This window comes from Octodon degus, unplaced genomic scaffold (genome assembly GCF_000260255.1).
Source record: "Octodon degus isolate 3935 unplaced genomic scaffold, OctDeg1.0 scaffold00285, whole genome shotgun sequence".
In the NCBI taxonomy this organism is placed as follows: Eukaryota; Metazoa; Chordata; class Mammalia; order Rodentia; family Octodontidae; genus Octodon; species Octodon degus.
The window spans coordinates 1,677,028-1,698,757 of record NW_004524861.1 but is presented as its reverse complement, the minus strand read 5'-3'; the positions used below and the strand labels follow the sequence as shown (position 1 = coordinate 1,698,757).

At 42.6% G+C, this 21,730-nt stretch overlaps 1 protein-coding gene and 1 pseudogene across 3 annotated transcripts; both read left to right on the top strand.

Moving 5' to 3' along the window:
• LOC101579943 overlaps positions 1 to 935 on the top strand; it is a 34,992-nt pseudogene extending 34,057 nt beyond the window's left edge.
• On the top strand, positions 837 to 20,849 carry Ncoa4 (nuclear receptor coactivator 4). Of its 3 annotated transcripts, none has more exons than XM_023707248.1 (10): positions 837 to 944; positions 13,292 to 13,446; positions 14,596 to 14,736; positions 14,915 to 15,003; positions 15,336 to 15,444; positions 15,752 to 15,841; positions 16,767 to 16,913; positions 17,570 to 18,583; positions 18,986 to 19,126; positions 19,443 to 20,849. In XM_023707248.1, exons 2-10 carry the CDS (start codon positions 13,306 to 13,308, stop codon positions 19,446 to 19,448), a joined length of 1,878 nt encoding a protein of 625 aa, XP_023563016.1. In that variant the 5' UTR covers positions 837 to 944; positions 13,292 to 13,305; the 3' UTR covers positions 19,449 to 20,849. The 3 variants fall into 3 exon arrangements, with proteins under 3 accessions (XP_023563016.1, XP_023563014.1, XP_023563015.1); XM_023707246.1 differs by having other exon boundaries at positions 16,746 to 16,913; XM_023707247.1 differs by lacking the exon at positions 837 to 944 and adding an exon at positions 6,725 to 6,903 and having other exon boundaries at positions 16,746 to 16,913.
• The last annotated feature ends 881 nt before the right edge of the window (positions 20,850 to 21,730 follow it).

Sequence of the window (21,730 nt, the reverse complement as noted above, 5' to 3'; positions counted from 1 at the left end):
AACCAAAATCACAGCAGCACTAAGACCCATAGTCCCAGCCTTGATCATGAATTAATCTCAAACTCTAGAAGTGCCTGCCCCATGACTGCATGAGGCTTTGGAGGGACAACTAGACACAAACCATAACACATGATATGTACTGTTGTCTAGTTTATGTGCAGATGATGGGCAGTCGTCTGAGGAGCTTCTGTCTCCCACAGTGACACCCTCTGTCTATGACAGATACCCTCTTTTCCTCCTCTCTCCAGTCCCGGTAACCTTCATTATGCTACATTTCACTGCCCTATTTAGGGATAACAACGTGCAGTTTGATAGGAGGAAGAATTTGTGCCATTCTCTAGGATAGCACAGCAGCTTTGATTGACAATAATTAACTGAATATTTCCAAATACAGAATAAACAAGATTTTCAATGTTCCCAACACAAAGAAATGATATCTGGGGCTATGGACGTGCTATTTTCCTAGTCTCGTCGTCACACGTTGTATATGTGTATTGAAAGTATACGGTGCACCTCAAAAGAAAAGTCCAATTAGTGTATGTCAGTTACGCATTTGAGAATCTGAGTAGTTACTGCACGTAAGTGGAATCATACTTCACACGGTCTTTTTAAATCACTTGACACGCAGTTTTGTGTTTTCCTATTGAATGGAAAGGATATCTAGGGTAAGAGAACATGTAAGAGGATTACACTTCTCTATGGTTCTAGCGCAAAACCCTTGCTTTCTTTGAGTTGATGTATCCATTCCTCGCCCTCCAGAGGGCAGTCAAGTGCTTCCAGCGGACCGAGCCAGATGTCGCGAGACTTCGGCAGAGCGCAGAGAGGCGTGGGTGGAAGGGTTCGCTATCGCGAGAAGTCTACCTTTTGGCCTTCAGCTTGTTCCTGGCAGTGTTGCACCTTCTCCAGGGTCCACGGAGGTCACCGATAAGAAGTGATCGGAGCTGGTAAGAACCGCAGAGCTTGCGGGCTCCTCCTCCTCCTCCTCCCGCTCAGAGGCCAAGGGCGGGGCTTCCTCTCCCCGAGGCCTGGGTTCAGCTCAGCACACAGCGGAGCCTGACTCTACTTGTCACTCGGGTCCGAGGCCACCTCCTGCCCCTTTGGGGCCTGTCCTTCCCTCTGGTTTTCTGGTACCCGGCCCCCTCCTGCCTGAGGACTAGCCCAGCCTTGTTCCCTTCCAGGACACCTCAGGTCCCAGAGCCACCTTCCCTTTTGCCCGCTGGCCGCACTTGACCTCTCCCAGATCCTCCACGTCCTTAAAGGGCGTGGCCTGGACTTTGCGGAGTCCGTTCTCCTCTCCTTCCCTACACTATCACCTCTGGTACCTCTACCTCCTGTCTGCTCTCCTTACCCTAGCTTCAGGGGTGAGAGTTCCGGATTTCCCACTGCTCTTGCAGGGTCCCCTGATCCACAGGGCCTGTTTTCAAATGGTGTGGCTTCGCAATGCCTCCCTGTATAAATGTGCAAGTACGTTCTTCTGGATAGATTTAGCTTTCCTCCATGCATTGGGTGGTTTGAAATGAGACCGGTAGGACCCTTGAGTAAGAATGGGAGCTGTGGTCATAGTCATTCACAGTGGCTCTTTTCTGCACTGGAATCTTGTTGTGACTTCTAAACTTCCAAGTACATCGAACCTTGGAAGAAGTCTTACCCTGATGCTGCAGTGTAAGGAGATTCGCTTCTTGCCTGTGGTCAGCAGGTCACCAGTTTGCTCTGTTGAGGGTTTGTTAGCCTGCAGATATAAAGAATATGAACGCTAGCACAGTAATGTTCCCTATGCTTTACTTTTTTTCTCTTCCACGGAGCCTTTGTTCTGACCTCTCTATAAAGAAAATCCAAGGTGTTTAAAGTTTTATGCTATTCGTGCCAAAATGAATCTCTCTTTGGGTAAACATACTGAAAAGTGGAAAAGCATAGTGAGTTGAGTTCAATTCCCAGTACCAAAAAGAAAGAAAGAAAGAAAGAAAGAAAGAAAGGTTGAATTATATAAGGAAAGGAAAGCTTGTCAGAGGAGGTGAAAGTGTCTTATTTTACAACTACCCAGGACCCTATACTCTGAGGAACACAGCCATCCCATTTTAGTAAATCAGTGTGAATTCTGGAGCCTGGATAGGGGTTTCGTGGACCCCTGTGCCCTCTTTTGCTGCCTAGGCTTGCCTCCATTCCAGAGCTACATGATTCGTGATCTCTATTACACTGTCTCCTATAGTAAAGTTTTAGCGTAGTGGGAGGCATTCAGAGCCAGTTCCTGCTGCTGCTGCTGCTACACTTTTAACTTCTAGTCTCTTACTTCAAAGAATTCATAATTTCTAAGTGGGTGAGTCAGTAACCCAAATTTTCCTCTAGGGTTGTGTTGTAATCCTCAGGGACTGCACTTTGCTTGTCAGCTCAGGTCCTCAAATATTTGTCGAATGAGCACATTAAACCTTAGAACCTAAATGAGCCCTTGAAAATACCTGGTGTGGCTAGGGGCTTTAAATCCAGACCTGAGATTAAATCTTGGCTCTTCTACCTGGAAGTTTATGCCTATGGTTAAGATATTTGACCTTGTTGCACCTCAGAGTTTTATAAAACATAGTGATGATAACACCTCCCTTAAAGGTCTGTGAGGATTAAATGAGATGTTTTTAAAAAAAAAATCCCTGGAATGTGGTAGAATTGACATAATAATGAATCTGTTACAGGAAGTAATTATTGAGTGCCTGCTATACAAGAGTGAACCAAAAGTTCCTACTTGGTTGAACTTGCCCTCTGGTGTGCTTTCTAAGGGAGCAGGATCAGAAAGTGAACATTTTCCCCATGTCAGACTGAGGTAAATGTCGTGGAGAATAAGAAGGCTTATGAATGAGTGGCAGAAGGGCTTGACTAAGGAGATGACCCTGAGCAGACACCTGCTGGAATTGAGAAAGAGAGAACTCTCTTTTCCAGGGGCAGGGGATAAGAGGGAAAATAGGAGAGGAGGATCAAGTGTCAGTCTCCAGGTATCTGTAGTAACCCCAAGGAGGGTGATAGTTCAGTTAATGAACTATAATATAGTTCTGTTAATAAACTATATTATAAAATACCTTCATGATCATGCAAGTAATAAAAACCTCTAATGACCATATGGTGCTCATTTTGTGTCAGGCACTATTCTAAGCACTTTTTAATGCATTGTTAGTCATCAACACTTTCCAAAAAAGAGAGTGAAGACTTGTCACCACTTGGGATGCACCTAGGACATGTGACTGGTTCCAGGAGCACCTTTCACAGTAGGACTGTCGTCACCCAGAGGGAAATTAGATGCCTCTTTCATATATCAGCTGAAATGCAGAAGCAAACTATTACTATAAAAAGGGATGAACCCATAGGTATAGTTGGACTCAGTCTTGTTTCATGTGAGAATAATGGATAGATGTCCATGGCATTTTTAGTGTTTTTCCTGCTACTTTTCAGTCCTTCTAACATTTTTGGCCAGGGTGTTTTGGCTTTGCTTTCATTATTGGCAAATACCTGTGCACAAACATTGTAGAAGTCTAGGCTGGATGGGCCAAGTTGCCTATGTGAGTGTGTCAGCCCCTATCCCATCCTATGGCTCCCCTAATCCTGGCATGTCTTACATACTCTTTTGTTTACTGGCAAGTGAACAAAACAATAATTTTGAGGGTTTTTGAAACTTACCTGTGGCATGAATGACTCATTGAATATCTCTTAGCTTCTTATCTGAAGTTATCTATAATTTTACTTAACTTGATTGTACAGTGGAGTCATGATGTTTCCTTTTGAGACTAGAAAGAAGTGTTAGGAAATACTTCAAGGACTTAATATTCCTCTTATCCAGCATTACCTTGAGTACTCTATAAATGTGTCAGTTCTGAGAGGCATGGAGTGAATAATTGACATAATGGTCTGGAATGCTTTTGCTTGTTTGTCAGGTTGGTCACAGGTAAAATGCTAAGTCTTTTAATACCTGGACATTACAGCTTTCAAAAGAAAGGAATGGCAGGTATGTTTTCAGTTTTCAATTTTGGCATCATTGATAGTTCACCAGGATTTAGAGGAGAGAAAATACTCTATCACTTGCTTGCTTCTGTACACAAAACTCACAACACATTCATCATACAAAATCAGGGACTAAATCCTTTTAGTATTTCAGTGGTGGATAAGTAACATGTTAGCCTGTCCTTAACATCTTTTTTTTTGAAATTATTTTTAAAATTAATTTTATTGAGAAAGAAGTAGTAATGAGACAGTTTCAAAACAGGTTAGAAGGACAGTTACAATAATTAATACATTGCATATTGTTGTTTTTGTAGTAGTCATAGTACAAGATGCAGACATATCTTGCCTAAACACTATTAGTACAAATCTTTCTTCTTATTGAACTAAAAGAAAGTAGCTGTATATCCTATTTTGTATATACAGAGTATATATATAATATGTATATATATATATTTTTTTCACTACAAAATGGTCCTTCATTTCTTATTGAGAAAGAAATAGTAATGAGACAGTTTCAAAACCGGTTAGTAGGACAGTTACAATAATTAATACATTGCATATTGTCTTTGTAGTAATTATTCATAGTACAAGATGTAGACATGATAATCTTATCTAAACACTACTAGTACAAATCTTTCTTCCTATTGAACTAAGACTGATCCCCTTTTTTGTTTAATCTTGTCAGAGATGGGTATTCCATTGCCATTCAAATATTGTAGGTGCGTGAATTCACTGTCCTTAACTTCTTATGGCAAGATGTTCTGGTTGAAGATTAGGGGATGGCCCTAGTTCTGAAAGCCTTCGAAACTCAACTTCTGTTGATGTCATTTCAATTTCTGTGGCAATACAGTATCTGAGAAAGAAAATCTCAACGTGACTGTGAACACAGTAAATAGTTCCCCTCTAATTCTCTGACCTGCTGCTGGTTTCAAACTGAGCACACCACAGTCTGAAAGTCCCTGGGATCATGATTTTAGTGGCTTACCAGCTTTATTTTATTTGGAAAAAAAAAGCAAGTAATGACTGTGCTAGAAATATCTTCTTCCTCTCAAAATAGGAATTCAACAATGGTTGTTACATTACATAATGTTGTCTTCAAATTAGTTGTTTATATTACCAGATATAAGCATGCAAAGTTGGTAAAAAAAAAAAAAAGTAAGAAATTAAAAAGAAGAAAAAACGAAGTATTAACTGCTTCTTTCAGTAGACCAACAGAAATCAGTATAATTATCCAAGCTATCCTTGGATAGCTCTGCCCTTTGAATAGATTCTTTCCCTTTCAGATTTTACTTGTTCTTTCAAATTCTTACAGTAGGGAAACTATAGGATGTTTACACATGCGGGTCTGATTTATTTCATTTGTAAGTATGATGTCTAGTTGCATCCATTTACCTATAAAAGCCTCAAGTTTATCACTTTTATAGCTGAGTAGTATTCCATTGTGTGAAATACCACATATGTTTTAGCTATTCCTCAGTTGCTGGGCATTTGAGTTGTTTCCAAGATTTAGCTATGACAAACTGTGCTGTTATAAACATGGATGTGTATCATCATGGTGTGATGTTTTCAGTTCCTCTGGAAAAATACCCAGGAGGGAGATAGCTAGGTTCAATAGGATTTGTAATCCTAGTTTTCTAAGGACTCTCCACACTGATTTCCATAGTGCTTGTGCCAGTCTACACTCCTGCCAGCAGTGGAGAAGGGTTCCTTTTTCTTAGTTCACTAAAGCATGCTGATGTCAAGAGCTGGAGCGGCTCTTTGAATTTTGACGTTATATTTTAGTAAAGAATTTCTTCTTTCTAGTCATTGACATAAAGTATAAAGGACCATAAAACTTCATCGGAGTAGTATGTCTGGTTTTTTTATGATCACAAAGTGTTATCAAAAGAGGGGTTTGGAGTTAGACCTTTTTTCTCATTTTTTTATGAGTGTCCAAGTTAGAATAGTAGAAACTATGCTGTCAGCCTTGGTGGAGCAGACCTGTAATTCCAGGCCAGCTTAGGCTACATAGTGAATTCAAGGCCATCTTGAACTACATAGTGAGACCCTGTATGGAAAGCCCCAAAGGCAAAAGGTCAAGCGACTGTGCTTCACTGACAAAAGTAGACGCGTCTGTCAACTGTGTTCATCTGAAGGGTGTTTGGGGTGAGAGCCCTAAGTCTCATCTTCCTGTGGTGCTTGTTCTTGGTTGTGTTCTGTTTATATGCAGGGACTTTTAAAAAATGTGACCGTGACCGGCCAAGAGGGAGTGATTGTGTCCTGTGCAGCTGCCTAGGCGCTGCTGTGGCTGGGGATAGGCAGAGCACTAGTGCTAACAAGTGCCAGGCCGTCCTAGACCCCCACAGGGCTTCCCCACTTCTTCCTCGGGGAGTAGAGCCCGTCATCCCCAACCGACATGGGAGTCTGGATGGCCTTGGCGACGCGGCCTCGAGTGCCTGCGTCCACGCCGAGCACAGCATGCGTATGCTGGTTGCGTGGCTCCGTGTGCGCGTGTGACAGAGACTAGCGGGCGCTGGGACGGGAGAGGCCGGAGTTGGGGGCTGTGAGAGCTGGACTGAGCTAGCCGCGCACCCGCAAAAGATGATTCAGTGCAGCGTGAGCCCAAAGCGAAGGCGTCTGGGCCGCCAGGGACGCAGAGCCTGAAGCGCAGGGGGGGCGTGGCCATGTGACGTGCGCGCCCCCGCCGCCCCCGCCCCCTCTGCGCGCGCGCGCCGCCCTCTTCCGCTGTGCGTACTCCGCCCACCTTTGGCCGACCAGGCTACAGGGTAAAGGGCGGCTCGCTCCTGGCGGCGGGTGCCTTAGACGCGCACACGCTACACCGCTAGCACCGAGCGCACCCCTGCTCCGGGAGCGGAAGCTGGCCTCACCTGACGTCCAGTTTTTAATTTTTGAACTGTTGTGCCGCCGTCTTGCCGGCCTCATCAGGTAGGGGTCGGGGTCGTCTGCGCGGCTCGGAGGTCAGGGACCGGGTCCTGGGCTGGGGTCTGAGCGTCGAGGCCTCCCTCCGGTCGGATGCCTGTGGTTCCGATGCGACCTTCTGTTTCATTATTTGACAGTGGGGCCGAAGGTGTCTCAGGGTAACATTTCGAAAAGTACGCTTTTGTGCTGCAAGCAGGCCGACGCAGAAGAGGAGGTGCAGCGGCGAAGGTTCGGGCCGGGCCCCGAGCTGGCTCCAGTCCTTTAGCTCCCAGGACTGGCGCTTGGCATGGGCCGGGAGCCGGGGGTGACATCCAGGGGCGCTGTGCGTGTTCGCAGTGTACCCAGGCACCACCAAACGGTTACCCACAGCCCTGGAGAATCGTGTTCGTAATGTTGGGCGGACAGCAAGAGCGACTGAGAATCTCTGGGAGTTACTCAGTAGCAGTGCACCGGGATGCTAATTTTTAACTTCAGGGTTGGCTGGATAAGAATTTACGGGTGAGAATACACTGAAGGAAGAAGGGGCCCTCTGTAGAGAGAACCCAGGACTAGACCTTCGACTTCTTTCCAAACCCACATCTTATTCCTTAGGGCCCTTGACCATTTGAAAGGGTTCTCAAACTGTGGGCCTTCATTGTCCTCTGTCAAATGTGAATGGTGTACTAAACACAGTTAAGGTTTTTACAACTTGTAAAATATTTCTGGTGAGAAGCAGCTGCAACAGAGAGCCTTTCACACATTCTACTGCTGAGCTACAGTTTCAAACAAGTTTTCAATTTAAATTGTTATTTGTGTGGGTCTCAAAAGGGTTGTAGCTTGGGGGCCAGTGAGATAGCTCAGCGGTCTAAAGCGCCTGCTTAGGCAAGCTTAGGCAGGAGCAGGGGACTGCAGTTCGATCCTGGCATCACATACCATGCCAGCCCCATCCTCAGGGTGGGCTGAGCCAGCTCCTCCCTCCCCCCAAAAAAGGGGGGACGTTGTAGCTTTTTAGTAGTAATTTTATTTTTTTATTTTTGTGTTTGCATGAGTGCCTGCCTGTGTGTGTGCGCATGTGGGGGAGGGGGGAGGGTCTCAGTATGTAGTACAGGCTGGCCTTCAGTTCACTTAGCCCAGGCTGGCCTCAAATTCATGGCAATCCTGGCTCAGCCTTCCAGGTGGTGGGGCTTTTTAGTAGTGTTGTGGTTTGAGGGATAATGCTTTAACTTCAGTTGTGGTTAGTTGCTCATTTCCATCTCTAAGATCTTTGGGCTTCATAACTGGGATTGTGCAAAGCATTGTCCAAGTATGGCTGTGTGGTACCCTCCTTTAAAGAAACACCAAGTCGTGTTACTGCTTGAGGGATGTATGCAATTCTTATTTAACAACAGCTACCCCTGAAAGACTGCAGTGAGAGAAATGTGAGAGAGAGAGGCTCTGCCTCCCTGTAACACACTAGCCCCTGCACACCTCCTACTCTTTCTTTTTTTTTTTTATTTTTTATTTATTTTTATTTATTACATTTATTTATTGTGTGTGTGTGTGGCCAGCTCAGCCCATCAGGGGGCGGGGCTGGCTGGCATGTGGTGCTGGGGATCGAACCGCTGTCCCTGTGCTTTGCCAAGTTTGTTTCACGTAGGTGCTTTAGACCACTGAGCCATCTCTCCAGCCCCACCTCCTACTCTTGACAGTACAGGTATTCTTGGTATTAGGTTTAGCTGAGGGCAGGGACCTCTGCAAGCTCTCCCTTTTTCTCCCTCTCCTGTACATTTTCTCATACTTTGAAACTTAGGACAGATCTCATAGAAAAAGAGAACTTTTAGAAAGCAATGACCTTTATCTCAAAAAGTTAACATTTAAGATAGATCTCATGAGATGCTACGGCTGTAGTTTGGATTATGAAGCTGAAGATAAGGCATTTTTAGAAACTTACTTAAATTTTAGAATCAGAGCTAATTTGGTCTATTGTTTGTGTAGGTGAGAAACAGGCAAATTTAGTCCATTGTTTGTGTAGGTGAGAAACAGGCAAATTTAGTCCATTGTTTGTGTAGGTGAGAAACAGGCAAATTGTGCATATTTAGTGTATATCAGAGGGTTTAGAGTCCAGTGGTGGTGAACCTGTGGCACTGGTGCTGCACCAAGCTGTTTGTGTATTGAGAGTTCTAAAGTGTTCTCCATCACTGGTTTAGACTGTTGAGTTTTAACCTTAGAAATGATTTGCCCTTTGCTGTGTTGCATGGTGATCCAGGTGGGGCACTATCATTTATTCAGCATGCACCACCTTCTCTCTGGAGTCTGACTGTAGCAAGTTAAGCTCAAAAAGGGCAAATAGACACCCAAGGTCAGAGTACTGAGAAGCGGCCGAAGGATTCTTCAGGACCTTATCAGCTGAAAGCCCTCACCTGTTTGGTTGCTGCCTTTTATTTATCTTTTAGATGTGGAGCTTGCTGAGGTCCCTGCCCTCAGCTAAACCTAATACCAAGAATACCTGTACTGTCAAGAGTAGGAGGTGTGCAGGGGCTAGTGTGTTACAGGGAGGCAGAGCCTCTCTCTCACATTTCTCTCATTGCAGTCTTGCAGGGGTAGCTGTTGTTAAATAAGAATTGCATAAGATCATGATTTTGAACTACAGCTGCTGCCTTTGATGAGGCTGAAAACAAAAATGGAGGCACTGACACTAATGTTGCTCTTCAGCAAGCTGAAATTATCTGAGGAGCATAGAAAAGAACTCAGAATTAGAACAGTCACAGTTCCCTAAGGCCAATTTTAATTGGCTTAATAATGAAGTTCCCTAGGCTATAATCCTTACACAGAAATACTTGAAATAACCTGATAACTGATTGATCTTTTTTTCACTGTTCCCTCCTGACAAGGAACAAAACTTTTTTTTTTTTCCTCTGTATTTAGGACAGGGTCTACAGGGTCTCACTACATAGATCGGGCCTGTAGAGATTCTCCAGTTTTCAGCCTTCCAAGCTCTGGGATTACAGGCCCAGTGTCAATTGCCTCTCAGTGCTCCCCATGGGCAGGGCCAACACAGCAAGCAGGGAATTGAATCCCAGACACTGTGCTCTGCCTAAGCAGGCGCTTTAGTCCACTGAGCTATCAGACCAGCCCTAAGGAACAAAATTTTGAAATGGTCCACTTTGCTTTTTTGTATATTTCTGCTTTCCTTAGCCTTTTTCTGTCTGTAAAACTAAGTTCTTTTGCTCAGCCCATCAGAATATTCTGTTTTATAAAACAGTGTTGCCTACTTCTAGAAAATGAAGCTAGTTGAGATCTTTAAAGTATTGTAATTGTGTCCTTTGACACTGCTATCATTGCATCCGTCTTTCCAGAGGAAGGTGAAGTCTGTAGTTAAGTTCCTAGTTCAGGATCTCAAGTGTGCAAATATAGCCGTATATCAGTTCTTTCAGGCTCCAGAGTAGATTGCATCCTTCATAGCACACTGACTCTACCTGAAACAGTATAGTATTGTGTGAGCAACCTGGTTACCTCACGCAAGTCTTTTTGTTTAAAAGCCTGTGCAGCAGCTGCCTGAGTGATCTGTTGATTTCAGACCTGAAGCCTCCCTCCCCAAAGTGCTATTGGGCAAACATTTGCATAGCTTCTTCCTCAGGATCATGAATATGGCAGCTGACTGCCCTCTGACTGCTCCACAGGGAGGAAGAGGAGGAGCCAAATCCACACCAGACTGGCCACGAAGACAGTTTATCTTAGTGGATGGCAAGTGGACTCTAAAGACTTCCTCCAACATGGCAATTGTTTTGAAAGATAACACATTTTAATTTGAAAAATGCAATAAATGTGAGGGAAATCAGTTTTGTATCTTTATGATCTCATCCTGTGTCCTGCCCCTAGCTGCTAAGGGTAAAGAAACATCTGTTCTGCCTTTGTCCTACTGTTGAAGGCAGCTGTGTGGTGCTTGTGATTGAATTAGGAAGACTTGTTTAAGGTTCTAGTGGCTTAGTCCACACTGTATGACCTTGAGTTTGTCTCCCATCTGTTCAGGGGTTTTTGACATTGTGAAGTAATGTTCAAATTTGATTAAATTTTACATGATGGTGGGCTTTGGCATTCTTCACATGGGATGAGGGCCTAAGAGTGGGACATGGGCAGGCACGAACTGAAAGATGACTAAGCAAGCCTGCCTTGCCTGGCTGATTTGAGTGTGATGTGGAGTAACTGTAGTAAGGAGGTGACCTTTGGTCTTCACAGTTCTTTTTCCCATGTGGTCAGGTGCTTTTCAAAGACCCTCTGATGGGTACTTAGCACCTAGTGTTGTTTATAGTTCCAAAAGGGATCAGCGAGTGACTTCAGCTGATACTTTCAGGATTAAGGAAATCTCCCCAGAGGCTCAAATCCACTTTCTGGAGCCCTTCTTGTTATGGGTCTTGTGGAGAAACAGACGGAGGTAAAGGAACTCAAAAAGGGAAGTTGGAAAGTTTCTCAACTCAGAGTTTCTTGTAGGAACTCTACAGTTCTGTATCTGAATCTTTGACCAGCTGGTGGAAGGAAAGCCCGCAAGGCTTTGTCTTCCAAGAACCCCTCTCTGCAGGTGGGACCCACACCACCTTTCCTGTAAGCCCTTTCCACTACATGTGTCAAAGCCAGCCCCAGTTTCCTTCTTGGCAAGTATGCAGCCAGCCTTTTGAAGAGTCTCTTGCAGTACAGAGCTGGCTTCTCTGCAGTCATTGCCTTAAGACTGTTACAAAGTATTTTATTATTGCCAGAATGTCTCCTGTAACCCATTCACCCTTTGGCCTAAATCATTTATTCTGTAGGTACTTGAAAGTGGTAATCATATCCTCCCAGAGACTCTTATCTAGGTCAAGCAACCTTCCTTCTTGGGAAAGTGTCTCGTGTTTTGGGGACCTGTTCGCCTTTTCCAAATGCTTCCTTTTAAAGTGTGTTACCCAGAAATAAATTTCAAATTTAATCCAGTAATAGTGGAATAAATTAGTTCTGTGTCAAGCTCAATACCATGGGTGCACTTGGGGGGCCTGAGGCACAAAGATTTTTTCTGTGAGTTCAAGGCCAGCCTGGGCTTAAAACACAAATATTATGCAGGGTGTGGTGGCATCCACCTATAAATCCTAACTATGGGGTCTGAAGCAGGAGGATCACAAGTCTGTGGCCAGCCTTAGCAATTTAGTGAGGTCTTGTCTCAAAATAGGAAACAAAAAGAGCTGCTGAAGATACAACTTAACACTCCTGAGGTTCAATCCTTTTAAAAAATGACTCCTCTATGATGTACCAGCAATGTAGAGTTGTTTTGGAATCTTTGTCCCATGCTCATGTTTTCTCTGACTTTAACAGCTCATCCAGATAAGCAGAGAAAACAGTCGAGCAGTTAGGCAAGACAGAAATGAAGCTCAGAAAACCTGACACCTAGGACCCTGTGCACACACTAGGCTGCAGTGATCAGTGTTTCCTTTTTCTGAGTGTTTAGAAACGGTCTCCTGATTGTCGACCCTTCCTGATTGTCGACCCTTCCATCTGTCTTAAAACATCATTTGTGCTTTCCATTCCTGTTTCTTGTCTCTCCTAACCCCCAGCTTATTAGAGAGCCCTTAGTATTTGCCACACCAGCTTCTCTAATTACCTTTTTTATATCCAGATATTTTGAAAATATTGCTATTTTTTGTGGTGCTGGGGGTTGAACCCAAGGCTTTATCCATGTTAGGCAAGTGCTCCACTGCAGAGCTATGTGTCCCAGGCCCTTTTTTTTATTTTGAGATAAGGTCTTGTTAAGTTTCCCAGGCTGGCTTCAAACTTGGAATCTTCCTGTCTCAGCCTCCTAAGTAGCCATATGAAATTTATCAGATTTATCTTCTTAAAAAGAAAATGTCTAGCTGTAGAGTCATTCTTAAATTGTTCCTAAATTAATTAAATCCATATACATTTAGGTGAATGCTAGTTCTAAACTGTATTCTAAATTCTCAAATTATTGGTTATCAGTGTAGCTTCAAAATAACTATGGATGCTGCCATACATTTTAGCTTTAAGTCTGCTGAGGAACATTCGTGTGTTTTAAGTAGAAACCTGTGTTTATGATGATTGTGCTTAGGACCTCATACATGTTCAGGTGGTGTTTTTGCTGCTCAGCTACATCTGCAGCCTAGGGACTTAATGTGCTGATTAGTGTTCTTTTTAACCTTTTGGAAAATATGTCTAGTTGATTCGAGACTATTAGGTTTTATTTCATCACAAGGAAATGTCACTAAAGTAGACTTAGGATATTTTTTGTAGCAGAGGGAGAGAGAAGAGGTAGGGTGGCTTACATATCCTTCTGGGTCTTGTGTTAGAGGAATCTACGTATTGGGAACTGGTTGCAAGGAGCATTTGATGATTAAAATGTAGGTTTTGGTTGTAATGATAGTACTAACTGCAATCTTTTCTCTTTATGCTTTTAAAGGAACAGTGAGCAAAATGAACACCACCCAAGATCAGAGCAGCTGCACCAGTATCAGAGAACCCCTGCTGAGGTGTAGCGATGCACGGAGGGACTTAGAGCTTGCTATCAGTGGAGTTCTCCGGGCTGAACAGCAAATCAAAGACAACTTGCGAGAGGTGGGATATACATTCTTTCTTTGGACTCTGAATAAAGCTAGTCCTGAAAGTTTCAGTGCCAGCCAGAAAGTCTCACTCTGTGCCATTTGTTTTCTACTTAATCCTAGTTACCTGTCTGGAGTGTTGGTTCTAGGGGAAAATAAGCCAGGTGTGATGAAGCCTGGAAAACACTTTGCCACTCCAGAGACCTACATTCAGTGTGTATCTTGATTGGTCCTCTGCCTCGCCCATGTGGTGGGCACTGTCATTACTGAAAGATATCAGAGGGTATGAGCAGTCTCCTGCTCAGCTACATCCACTGGATGTCTGAGCAGTGGTCCTTCACTCTGCTCCTGCCTTTGCTGGGTTTTTCAATGTGCGAGCCAGAATAAAATAGGTTTATTACAGTAGTAGTCTGTTAGTGAATGTGTCAAGTGGTAGTGCTTGACTTTGTTGTACAGAAAAAATGTTCTTTTATTTTTTGAGATGGGTGTCACTATGTAGTTCAGGCTGTTGGTCAGTTGAATTCTCAGGCATGTCGTATGGCTATTTTGATTTTTTTTTCCCCCCTTTGGATTTTTGTATTTATCCTTTATGTGATTCACTGTTTACATTCCCAGAAACATTTAGTTTAGTCTGTCTACCCTAACAGAGTTCTAGCTGTCGACGTCCTTAACAAGTCAGCCTACTACAAATGGATATCTCATGGTCAGCTATTATGTTAATCCTATTTTTCCCATGATGACCTTGCAAAACCATATATTCTGAATTTGTTTGGAAAACTGAGGGGTGCCATATCTTTCAGCATATCTTTGTTTTTTTGGTGGGCTTTTGGGTTCTGGGTTTTATTTTTTTAGTTAGGTTAGTGTGCCTAGATTAACCTGATTTTCTCAGGAGGAGTGTGGAAGGTGGACTTTAGAGATTAAGTATACCTCTATGGCTGAGAGTCTTAAACTGAATTCTTAAACAAGGCTCTGAAAGTCTGTGAGTGGGCTTTTGGACTTAAACTCTGAAATTATAGGCAAAATTTACAGCATATACATTTTCCTGGCAAGACACTCCGTAAATGTCATGTAATCAGAAGGATTTCTGACAGATACTTAAGAACATTGCCATTTTACGTCATTTTTGAGTGAAAGCACAGGTGAAGCTAACACGTGTGTCCACCAGGTGAAAGCCCAGATTCACAGCTGCATAAGCCGTCACCTGGAATGCCTCCGGAGCCGCGAGGTGTGGCTCTATGAGCAAGTGGACCTCATCCATCAGCTGAAAGAGGAGACACTGCAGCAGCAGGCGCAGCAGCTGTACTGGGTAAGAAGACTGTGTGTCCAGACTTGGTTCAAATATGACATTCCCCAGAGAATATTTTACCAGTAATGCAGCATTAATTTAAGTCCCATAAAAATTTAGTTTCAAATGCTTTTTTTTAAGTTGGGCATACCTGGTGCTTTTAATGTCATTATAAACTACCTGGTTTCATTTTCTTTAGCTCTTGGGCCAGTTCAATTGTCTTATTCATCAACTGGAGTGCACCCAAAGCAAAGATCTAGCCAATCAAATCTCTGTGTGCCTTGAGAGGTAAAGATCCTTTTTGCTAGTTTTGACTTTTTGCCTTTGGCATAATGAAAGAAAGTCAGTTTTGTAACTTACTGCATGTACTAGGATTTAACTTCATGGTAAGATTATCTTGCTTTATATATTTACAATTGCTGCTAAATCATTAAGCCATCTACTTTTGGTTGAGTTTTTAGAAAAGTGCAGTAATTTGAACTGTTGCAGTTTCGTTGCAAATAGAATCCTAGGAGGAATTAAGTTAGTGAACCCAGGTGCCACTGTAACTCAACCTGGCTTTTGTTTTAGAAGCAGCTACCATAGTCTTTGAAAACAGATACATTGTTTTGTTTCCCTAGACTGGGAAGTTTGACCCTTAAGCCTGAAGATTCTACTGTCCTACTCTTTGAAGCTGACACAACTGCTCTGCGCCAGACCATCACCACATTTGGGTCCCTTAAGACAATTGTAAGTAATGCAGATCTCAGGCGCTTCCTTGTGCACTCACCCTTGTTAGGGCCTCATCGCGGCTCTTATTACTGTGAATTGTGGCTTTCTCGAGGCATGAGCTTGAGGAGCTTCCTGTTTTGATTGGTGTTATAATTATATGGTAGGGAACTCTCAGATATAACAATTTCTTTGTAGAGCTTTGAATTTATTGTAAGTATTCCAGGGAAATAGTAATGCTTTACTTTATACCTCTGAAGTTTAGTTTCGCTTTTTTTTGGTAGGAAGGCTTAGCATGAGTAACACTGAAATTGTCTTTATTTTATAGCAAATCCCTGAGCACTTGATGGCTCATGCTAGTTCAGCAAGCCTTGGGCCCTTCCTAGAGAAAAGAAGTCACATTCCAATGCCAGAGCAGGTGAGAAATGCCATTTTGTTTCTGGTAACTGAGGTATTTCTTGAGTTATATTTTTTAAGAGTTTTGACCAAATAACTTTTCCTGCTATTTGGGAAAAGCCTGTGCTAATTGAATTCTTTTTTTGCATTATTGAATGTCAAATTGTTTTGCCTTTAAAAAAGAGAAAGCAATTATTAATTAGTTCATAGTAGGGCCAGCCAAATAGTTCAGAGGATTAAAGCACCTACAAGCAGGTGCCAGGGCCAGGGATTTGATCCCAGGCCTGCTATGCCAGCCCCGCCCTTGGGGCACACTGAGATGGCCATTGAGACTGGGTGTGGTGGCATGCACCTGTAATCCCAGCTCTTGGGAGGCTGTAAACAGGCAGATCACTACGAGTCCGATCTAGTAGTGAGACCCTGAACACCCTATAGACCCTTCCCTAAAATAAAATTAAAAAATTTTTTAAAAAATTAGTTCAGGGGCTGGAGAGATGGCTCAGTGGTCTAAAGCACCTACTTAGAACAAGCTTGGCAAGGCATCAGGGACCGCGGTTCAATCCCCCAGCACCACATGCCAGCCAGCCCCGCCCCCTGGTGGGCTGAGCTGGCCACACACACACCTCTCTCTCTCTCTCTCTCTCTCTCTCTCTCTCTCAAATAAAAAAAAAAAATTCATAGTAGATTATCATTAGTTGTCACTGGTTTAGGTTCTGTTTTAGGGATTCTTTCTAATTCATAGAGGTGACTTGTTTGTAAAGGCACATCCAAGACATTTGAGATAAACCTAGAGAGCTGCTGTGTTTATTTTAGAACTGGAAATTGAGGTTTGGGGAGGACCAACACCTTCCTCAGGGCAGGAGACCACCCATGGCAGAGAGCTCAGGTGAACTTCCTTCTGCCCTTGATCATGCCTTGTTAAACAGCAGAGTTTTCTGTATGAGCAGCAGAAGTTGGTGCCCAGCAGCACAGCTGTACCTCTCAGTGAGTGGCTGCTTGGAAGCAAACCTGCCAGCAGTCGCCAAGCTCCTTTCATGCCCAGCACCAACCCCCAGGACTGGCTGAGCCACAAGTGGAGCTTGGAGAACAGCCAGGTATGTTGCCACCCTCATGGATTCTGAGTTCTGTGTAGTAGTCAGTGGAGTTGATGACTAACTAGTAGTTTGTCTTTACTTTTTGATAATCTAGAAATGTGTTTTTTCATTGGTCATGGAAACATAATTTTTTAACATCTTTTTACTATGGAAAGTTTTAAAAATAGGTTTTTTTCCTGAAATATAACATGAATATGTTTCACTAATTTCTGTAAAATCAACTGTATCTAATTCATCAATTGGCCAGAATTTATATTCTCATTTTTCTGCATATAAGTGAAGTTGTGCTAAACATTTAAGATTACTTGTGCAATTCTTAATCTGTTTTTTCCATTCTTAGAGGACACTTCTGCCTACCCTTTAAAACTTGTGATACATGTTTCCAGGAAGTTGGGAACAGTTGATATTCCCACCAGCAGATTTGCTGCCTTCACTTCATGAACCCTTTTTGATCAAAATGCCAGTTATTTACTTTTTATATTCTTCAGGTTTTTAAAACTACAGAAAGTCACATACATATCTTAATTACATAAACAGAAATCCCTTGCCTCTTGCTTTACACTTACATTTAGAAATACTGGGCTAGACAGTAAATACAGACAGAAGCCCCAAGCACCCATTATTCTGGCAAACTAATGTTGTGTATTTCCCACTAGACATCTGCTAGAGCCTACGGTGTCTTCAATGATGTGTGGGGCAACCTAAAGGGCTTGGAAAACTGGCTGCTTAAGAGTCATCAACAAGAAGTTCCTGGAAGATCAAGTTCCCCAAAATGTAAGAGTCATTCTACCAGCAGTTCCCTCTCCATTGAAGTTGAGAAGACTTGCAATCTAGAGAGCCTTGATCAAGATGACATGGGGCTGTCTGATTGGCTGGTGACTCCCCAGGAGCCCTGTAAGCTAGAGAAACCTGAGAATGGCAGCCATGAAGCCAGTGAGATCAAGCACCTGTTCTCAGTGTTCCAGGAGCCCTACAGCGTGAGTGATTGGCTTGCCCAGCCTGCCTCCTGTACCAACTGTCAGGGCAACCAGCCCAAAGGTGTAGAAATTGAAAACCTGGGCAATCTGAAGTGCCTGAATGACCACTTGGAAGCCAAGAAACCACTGTCACTGTCCTCTCCTAGCATGATTACTGAAGATTGGCTTATCCAGAACCATCAGGAACCATACAAAGTTGAGGAAGTATGCAAAGCTAACGAACCCTGCACAAGTTTTGCAGAATGTGTGTGTGATGAGAACTGTGAGAAGGAAGCTCTGTGCCGATGGCTTCTGAAGAAAGAAGGAAAGGATAAAAATGGGATGTCTTTGGAAGCCAAATCTGAGGTTGAGAATCACAAAGAGTTCCTCGATACATGGCTCTGTCCTTCTAGAAAAGATATAACAGAACAAGCTAAGGCATCAAAGTCATTCAGTCCCTCCAGAATTGCGGATTCCTTCCAGGCCCTCAGAAACAGTTCCTTGTCAGAGTGGCTCATCAAATCCTCATGCAAAGAAGGGAGCCCCAAGATAGTGCCAAGTACTGAGGACAGGGCAGGCAAACAAAAGCTTAAAAACCCCATGACCACTTCCTGGTGCTCCTTTAACACTGCTGACTGGGTCTTGCCTGGGAAGAAGGTGGGAAGCCTCAGCCAGTCCTCTGGAGACAAGTGGCTCCTTCGAAAGAAAGCCCAGGTAAGCAGACATCCACAATTGCCCAGTTTTGAGTTTTACATTCTAAATCCCAAACCTTGCAGTAGGCCCAGATCCTGAAACATGTTAGATTTTACATTTGGTTCAAGTATCAATTTTGGTGCCATCTTAGGCAACAGGAGGATTTATAATTATTCAAGTTGAATTACTTGTGTGCATCCCTAGTCCCAAAGCCCCATCCTACAGGAAAAAAAAAAAAAAAAAAAAAATCCAGCTTGTTTTATTGCTACTTACAAAAAAGACTCGGTAGCAATAGCAGTTGACACCTCTGTTCTTGGTTATTAGAAATGGCAAATGTTTACATTATTCTTTATAGATATTATCTGAAGTTAAGTCAGTGTTGTACCAGCTGGTTGTAATGAAGCAATCTACCTTTTTTTGCAGGAAGTATTTCTTAATTCACCCCTACAAGAGGAACATAACTTTCCTGCAGACCGTTATGGCCTCCCAGCTGTTTGTGATCTCTTTGCTTGTATGCAGCTTAAAGTTGATAAAGAAAAGTGGTTGTATCGAACTCCTTTACAGGTGGGTACCTGCTAGAAGTGCAAATGCTAGAGCTGTCCTTATATACAAATTCACATATCCACTGAGCTATACTCCTGTTAGCTGTGATGGGGAGGGAGTATAAGCTCCAAAAAAAATACTGTGTATTTGAACTTGCTCTGTAACCAGGCATACTGGGAGCGACCTTCCAAGATGTAATGAACTTTCATCACAAGTTTTTGTATCCTTGTGAATTCTAGTAGTTTCATTGAGAAATAAGTCAGTTTGAAGGTAAAAGGAATTTGCTTTTCTTCCTGGTAAGGTGATTTCTCATCTTTGGGCTTGTGCTTCTTTACAGATGTGAAGAACCAAAAAACAGACTCCAACTCCAGAGCTTGTTTGCAGATGTCTCACATCCATGAGCTGTGGCTGCCTCACATTGTGTTCCTAGATCTGACCAGTCAGCTTAGTTCCTTTCCTACCTAAGTTTGAACTAGCCAAGTAATCTCATCGAATTACAGGCCACTTTGTTACAGAAAGAGGCTATTTGTTGATGCCAAGGTAATTCAGTTCTCCTTGTGGAAGTATGAATTCCCACATGCATGAGAAAGGTGGTGTCATGGCTCCTGAGATTGGGTGTATAAACTCATAAATACCATCGTTGCCAAAGTAAACTACCTGTGTTTGACATCCTTCAAGCTAGTGAACTCCTAAGACCTTGTATTACCTTTTACATGCTTCTCTTGCTGAGATTTTTTTCTTGGGCTTAGTGATGTGAAATGATTGTTGTTTAGTTAATATACAGCCCATTGCACACAAAAATGAGCCCTGCCAATATGGTCTTATTTTTTTCCTTAACAAAATGTGTATTAGTAATTTTGGCTATGTTGACATTAATTATCAAACATTTTAGCCAACACAAACATTTTTTTTTTTTAATTTGGAAGAAATTTAGGAACTGCAAATTTTGCCTTTATTCCTTTCTGTTGCTAAATGAGGGAGGCCATTGGAGGACGCTACTAGTAAAGGAACATTTTCATGTTTGTCCCAGCCTGTTTTCTAATATTCTACACATGTACAGGCTCTAAGGAGTCCCAGCTGGATATGTAGTACTTGAACTATTTGCCACTTTAGGGATTTCTGGTGCATCCTGTGTAAATGAAACCTGAGCTTAACACCTGGTGCTTTTGACTAGGGGTGGTCAATGTCCTATCCATACAAACACAGCATTTCCGTACCTCCAAAAGTACAATGCAGTGGCATTTTACTGGACAGGTGGTTTCAACATTTGTGCCTTGGGGTGCATACTGAAGTTTTATGATGAAACCATCAGTTTTCTCAATATCCTTAAATTCATGTTAAAACATTTTCTGTAGGAGATAAGAGTTCTTTCACAATTCTGAGATCTTTCAAAACTACTAAGCCTTTTAACTGCCTGTGTTACTGGAAATAAACTTAAGAGGGGAAACATCAGTCTCACAGTGACACTGTACAGCTACTCCACAATCCTTTGAACCTTCACAGCTGAAAAGAGCCTCTCATTTTGTAATCCTCCCAAATATCACTTGAGAATTAAAATAAAGGTGATGGGTAAAAACAACTTACAGAACCTTATATTCTTTGTTGCAGGAAACTCATTTCATTTTTGAGATCTAGCACACCATCAAAACGTAATTTACATTAATCACTATGGTAATTAGTATGTGAAATATTCTTATGCATTGATGCATTTTATACTTCCATTAAAAGCATAACAGCCACACAACAGTTGTTATGTGTGTATTTGTACAAGTAGGTTTTTAAAAGTTATGTAACTGGGACACACTTGGTTAGAAATTTTAAACATATGGTACATTTACTATAATTAGCCAAGAATAGGTATACTACTGTTTCCATTTTTAGCTTTTGCCTGAAAAGTCCATGTCTGCTTTTAAGCTAGACTGACTGACCAGCTGGAGCTCAGTGCTTTGCCACAGGTTTCCTTTTATTGTCTCCAAGAAAGCCCCAGTTTACTTTCCTAATCACATACAGTGGTGGTTTATATTAAGTATATGTGTAACCTGCAGTGCTATTATGTTTGACTGATTTTATTTTAGGAATCAAAACACAGATGCAGAGTATTTTGCCCTCATTTCCTTTAGCTTTCCCAATGTTTCCTGGGAAATGTCTAATCCTAACCAGTCCCAACAAAGAGGTTACTGCCCACAGAATGAGAATGGGGTGAGGTCCTGGGCATTTCTGATACACTACCCTTAAGTTGAAGTTAGAGTAACTTGAAGTTCCCTCAGGTGTTTTTTGCAAGCTCCATAGGGAAAAATCCTACCACCACCCACAGCTGTTCATTTTATTTAAAAAAAAAAAAAAAAAGCCTAGAGTAACTGTTTTCAAATTGAGACACCAATGTACATTTACAATGGAGATGGGACTCTGGTTCTTATTTTCACCCTTTATTTAGAGTACAGGGCAATATTACAGTTTCAGGTCATTAATAAATCTCATGACTGACAATAAGCATGACCTGAACTCTCGGAGTAAGTGGCTTTCCAGTTCAGGAGTAGGAGAGAGAATGGGTAGATCCGAGATCATCTCCCACCTTACTCAGTAAGCTACCAAAGGGTTTTGGCTTCAGCTTATTGAGGGCAAGAA

Bases quoted from the DNA above. Each gene is read 5' to 3' on its own strand.
- Ncoa4 (XM_023707246.1), top strand. From the start codon at position 13,306: ATGAACACCACCCAAGATCAGAGCAGCTGCACCAGTATCAGAGAACCC. The intron at 14,737-14,914 runs GTAAGAAGACTG...CATTTTCTTTAG, and splicing joins AGGCGCAGCAGCTGTACTGG to CTCTTGGGCCAGTTCAATTG. The intron at 15,004-15,335 runs GTAAAGATCCTT...TTGTTTCCCTAG, and splicing joins ATCTCTGTGTGCCTTGAGAG to ACTGGGAAGTTTGACCCTTA.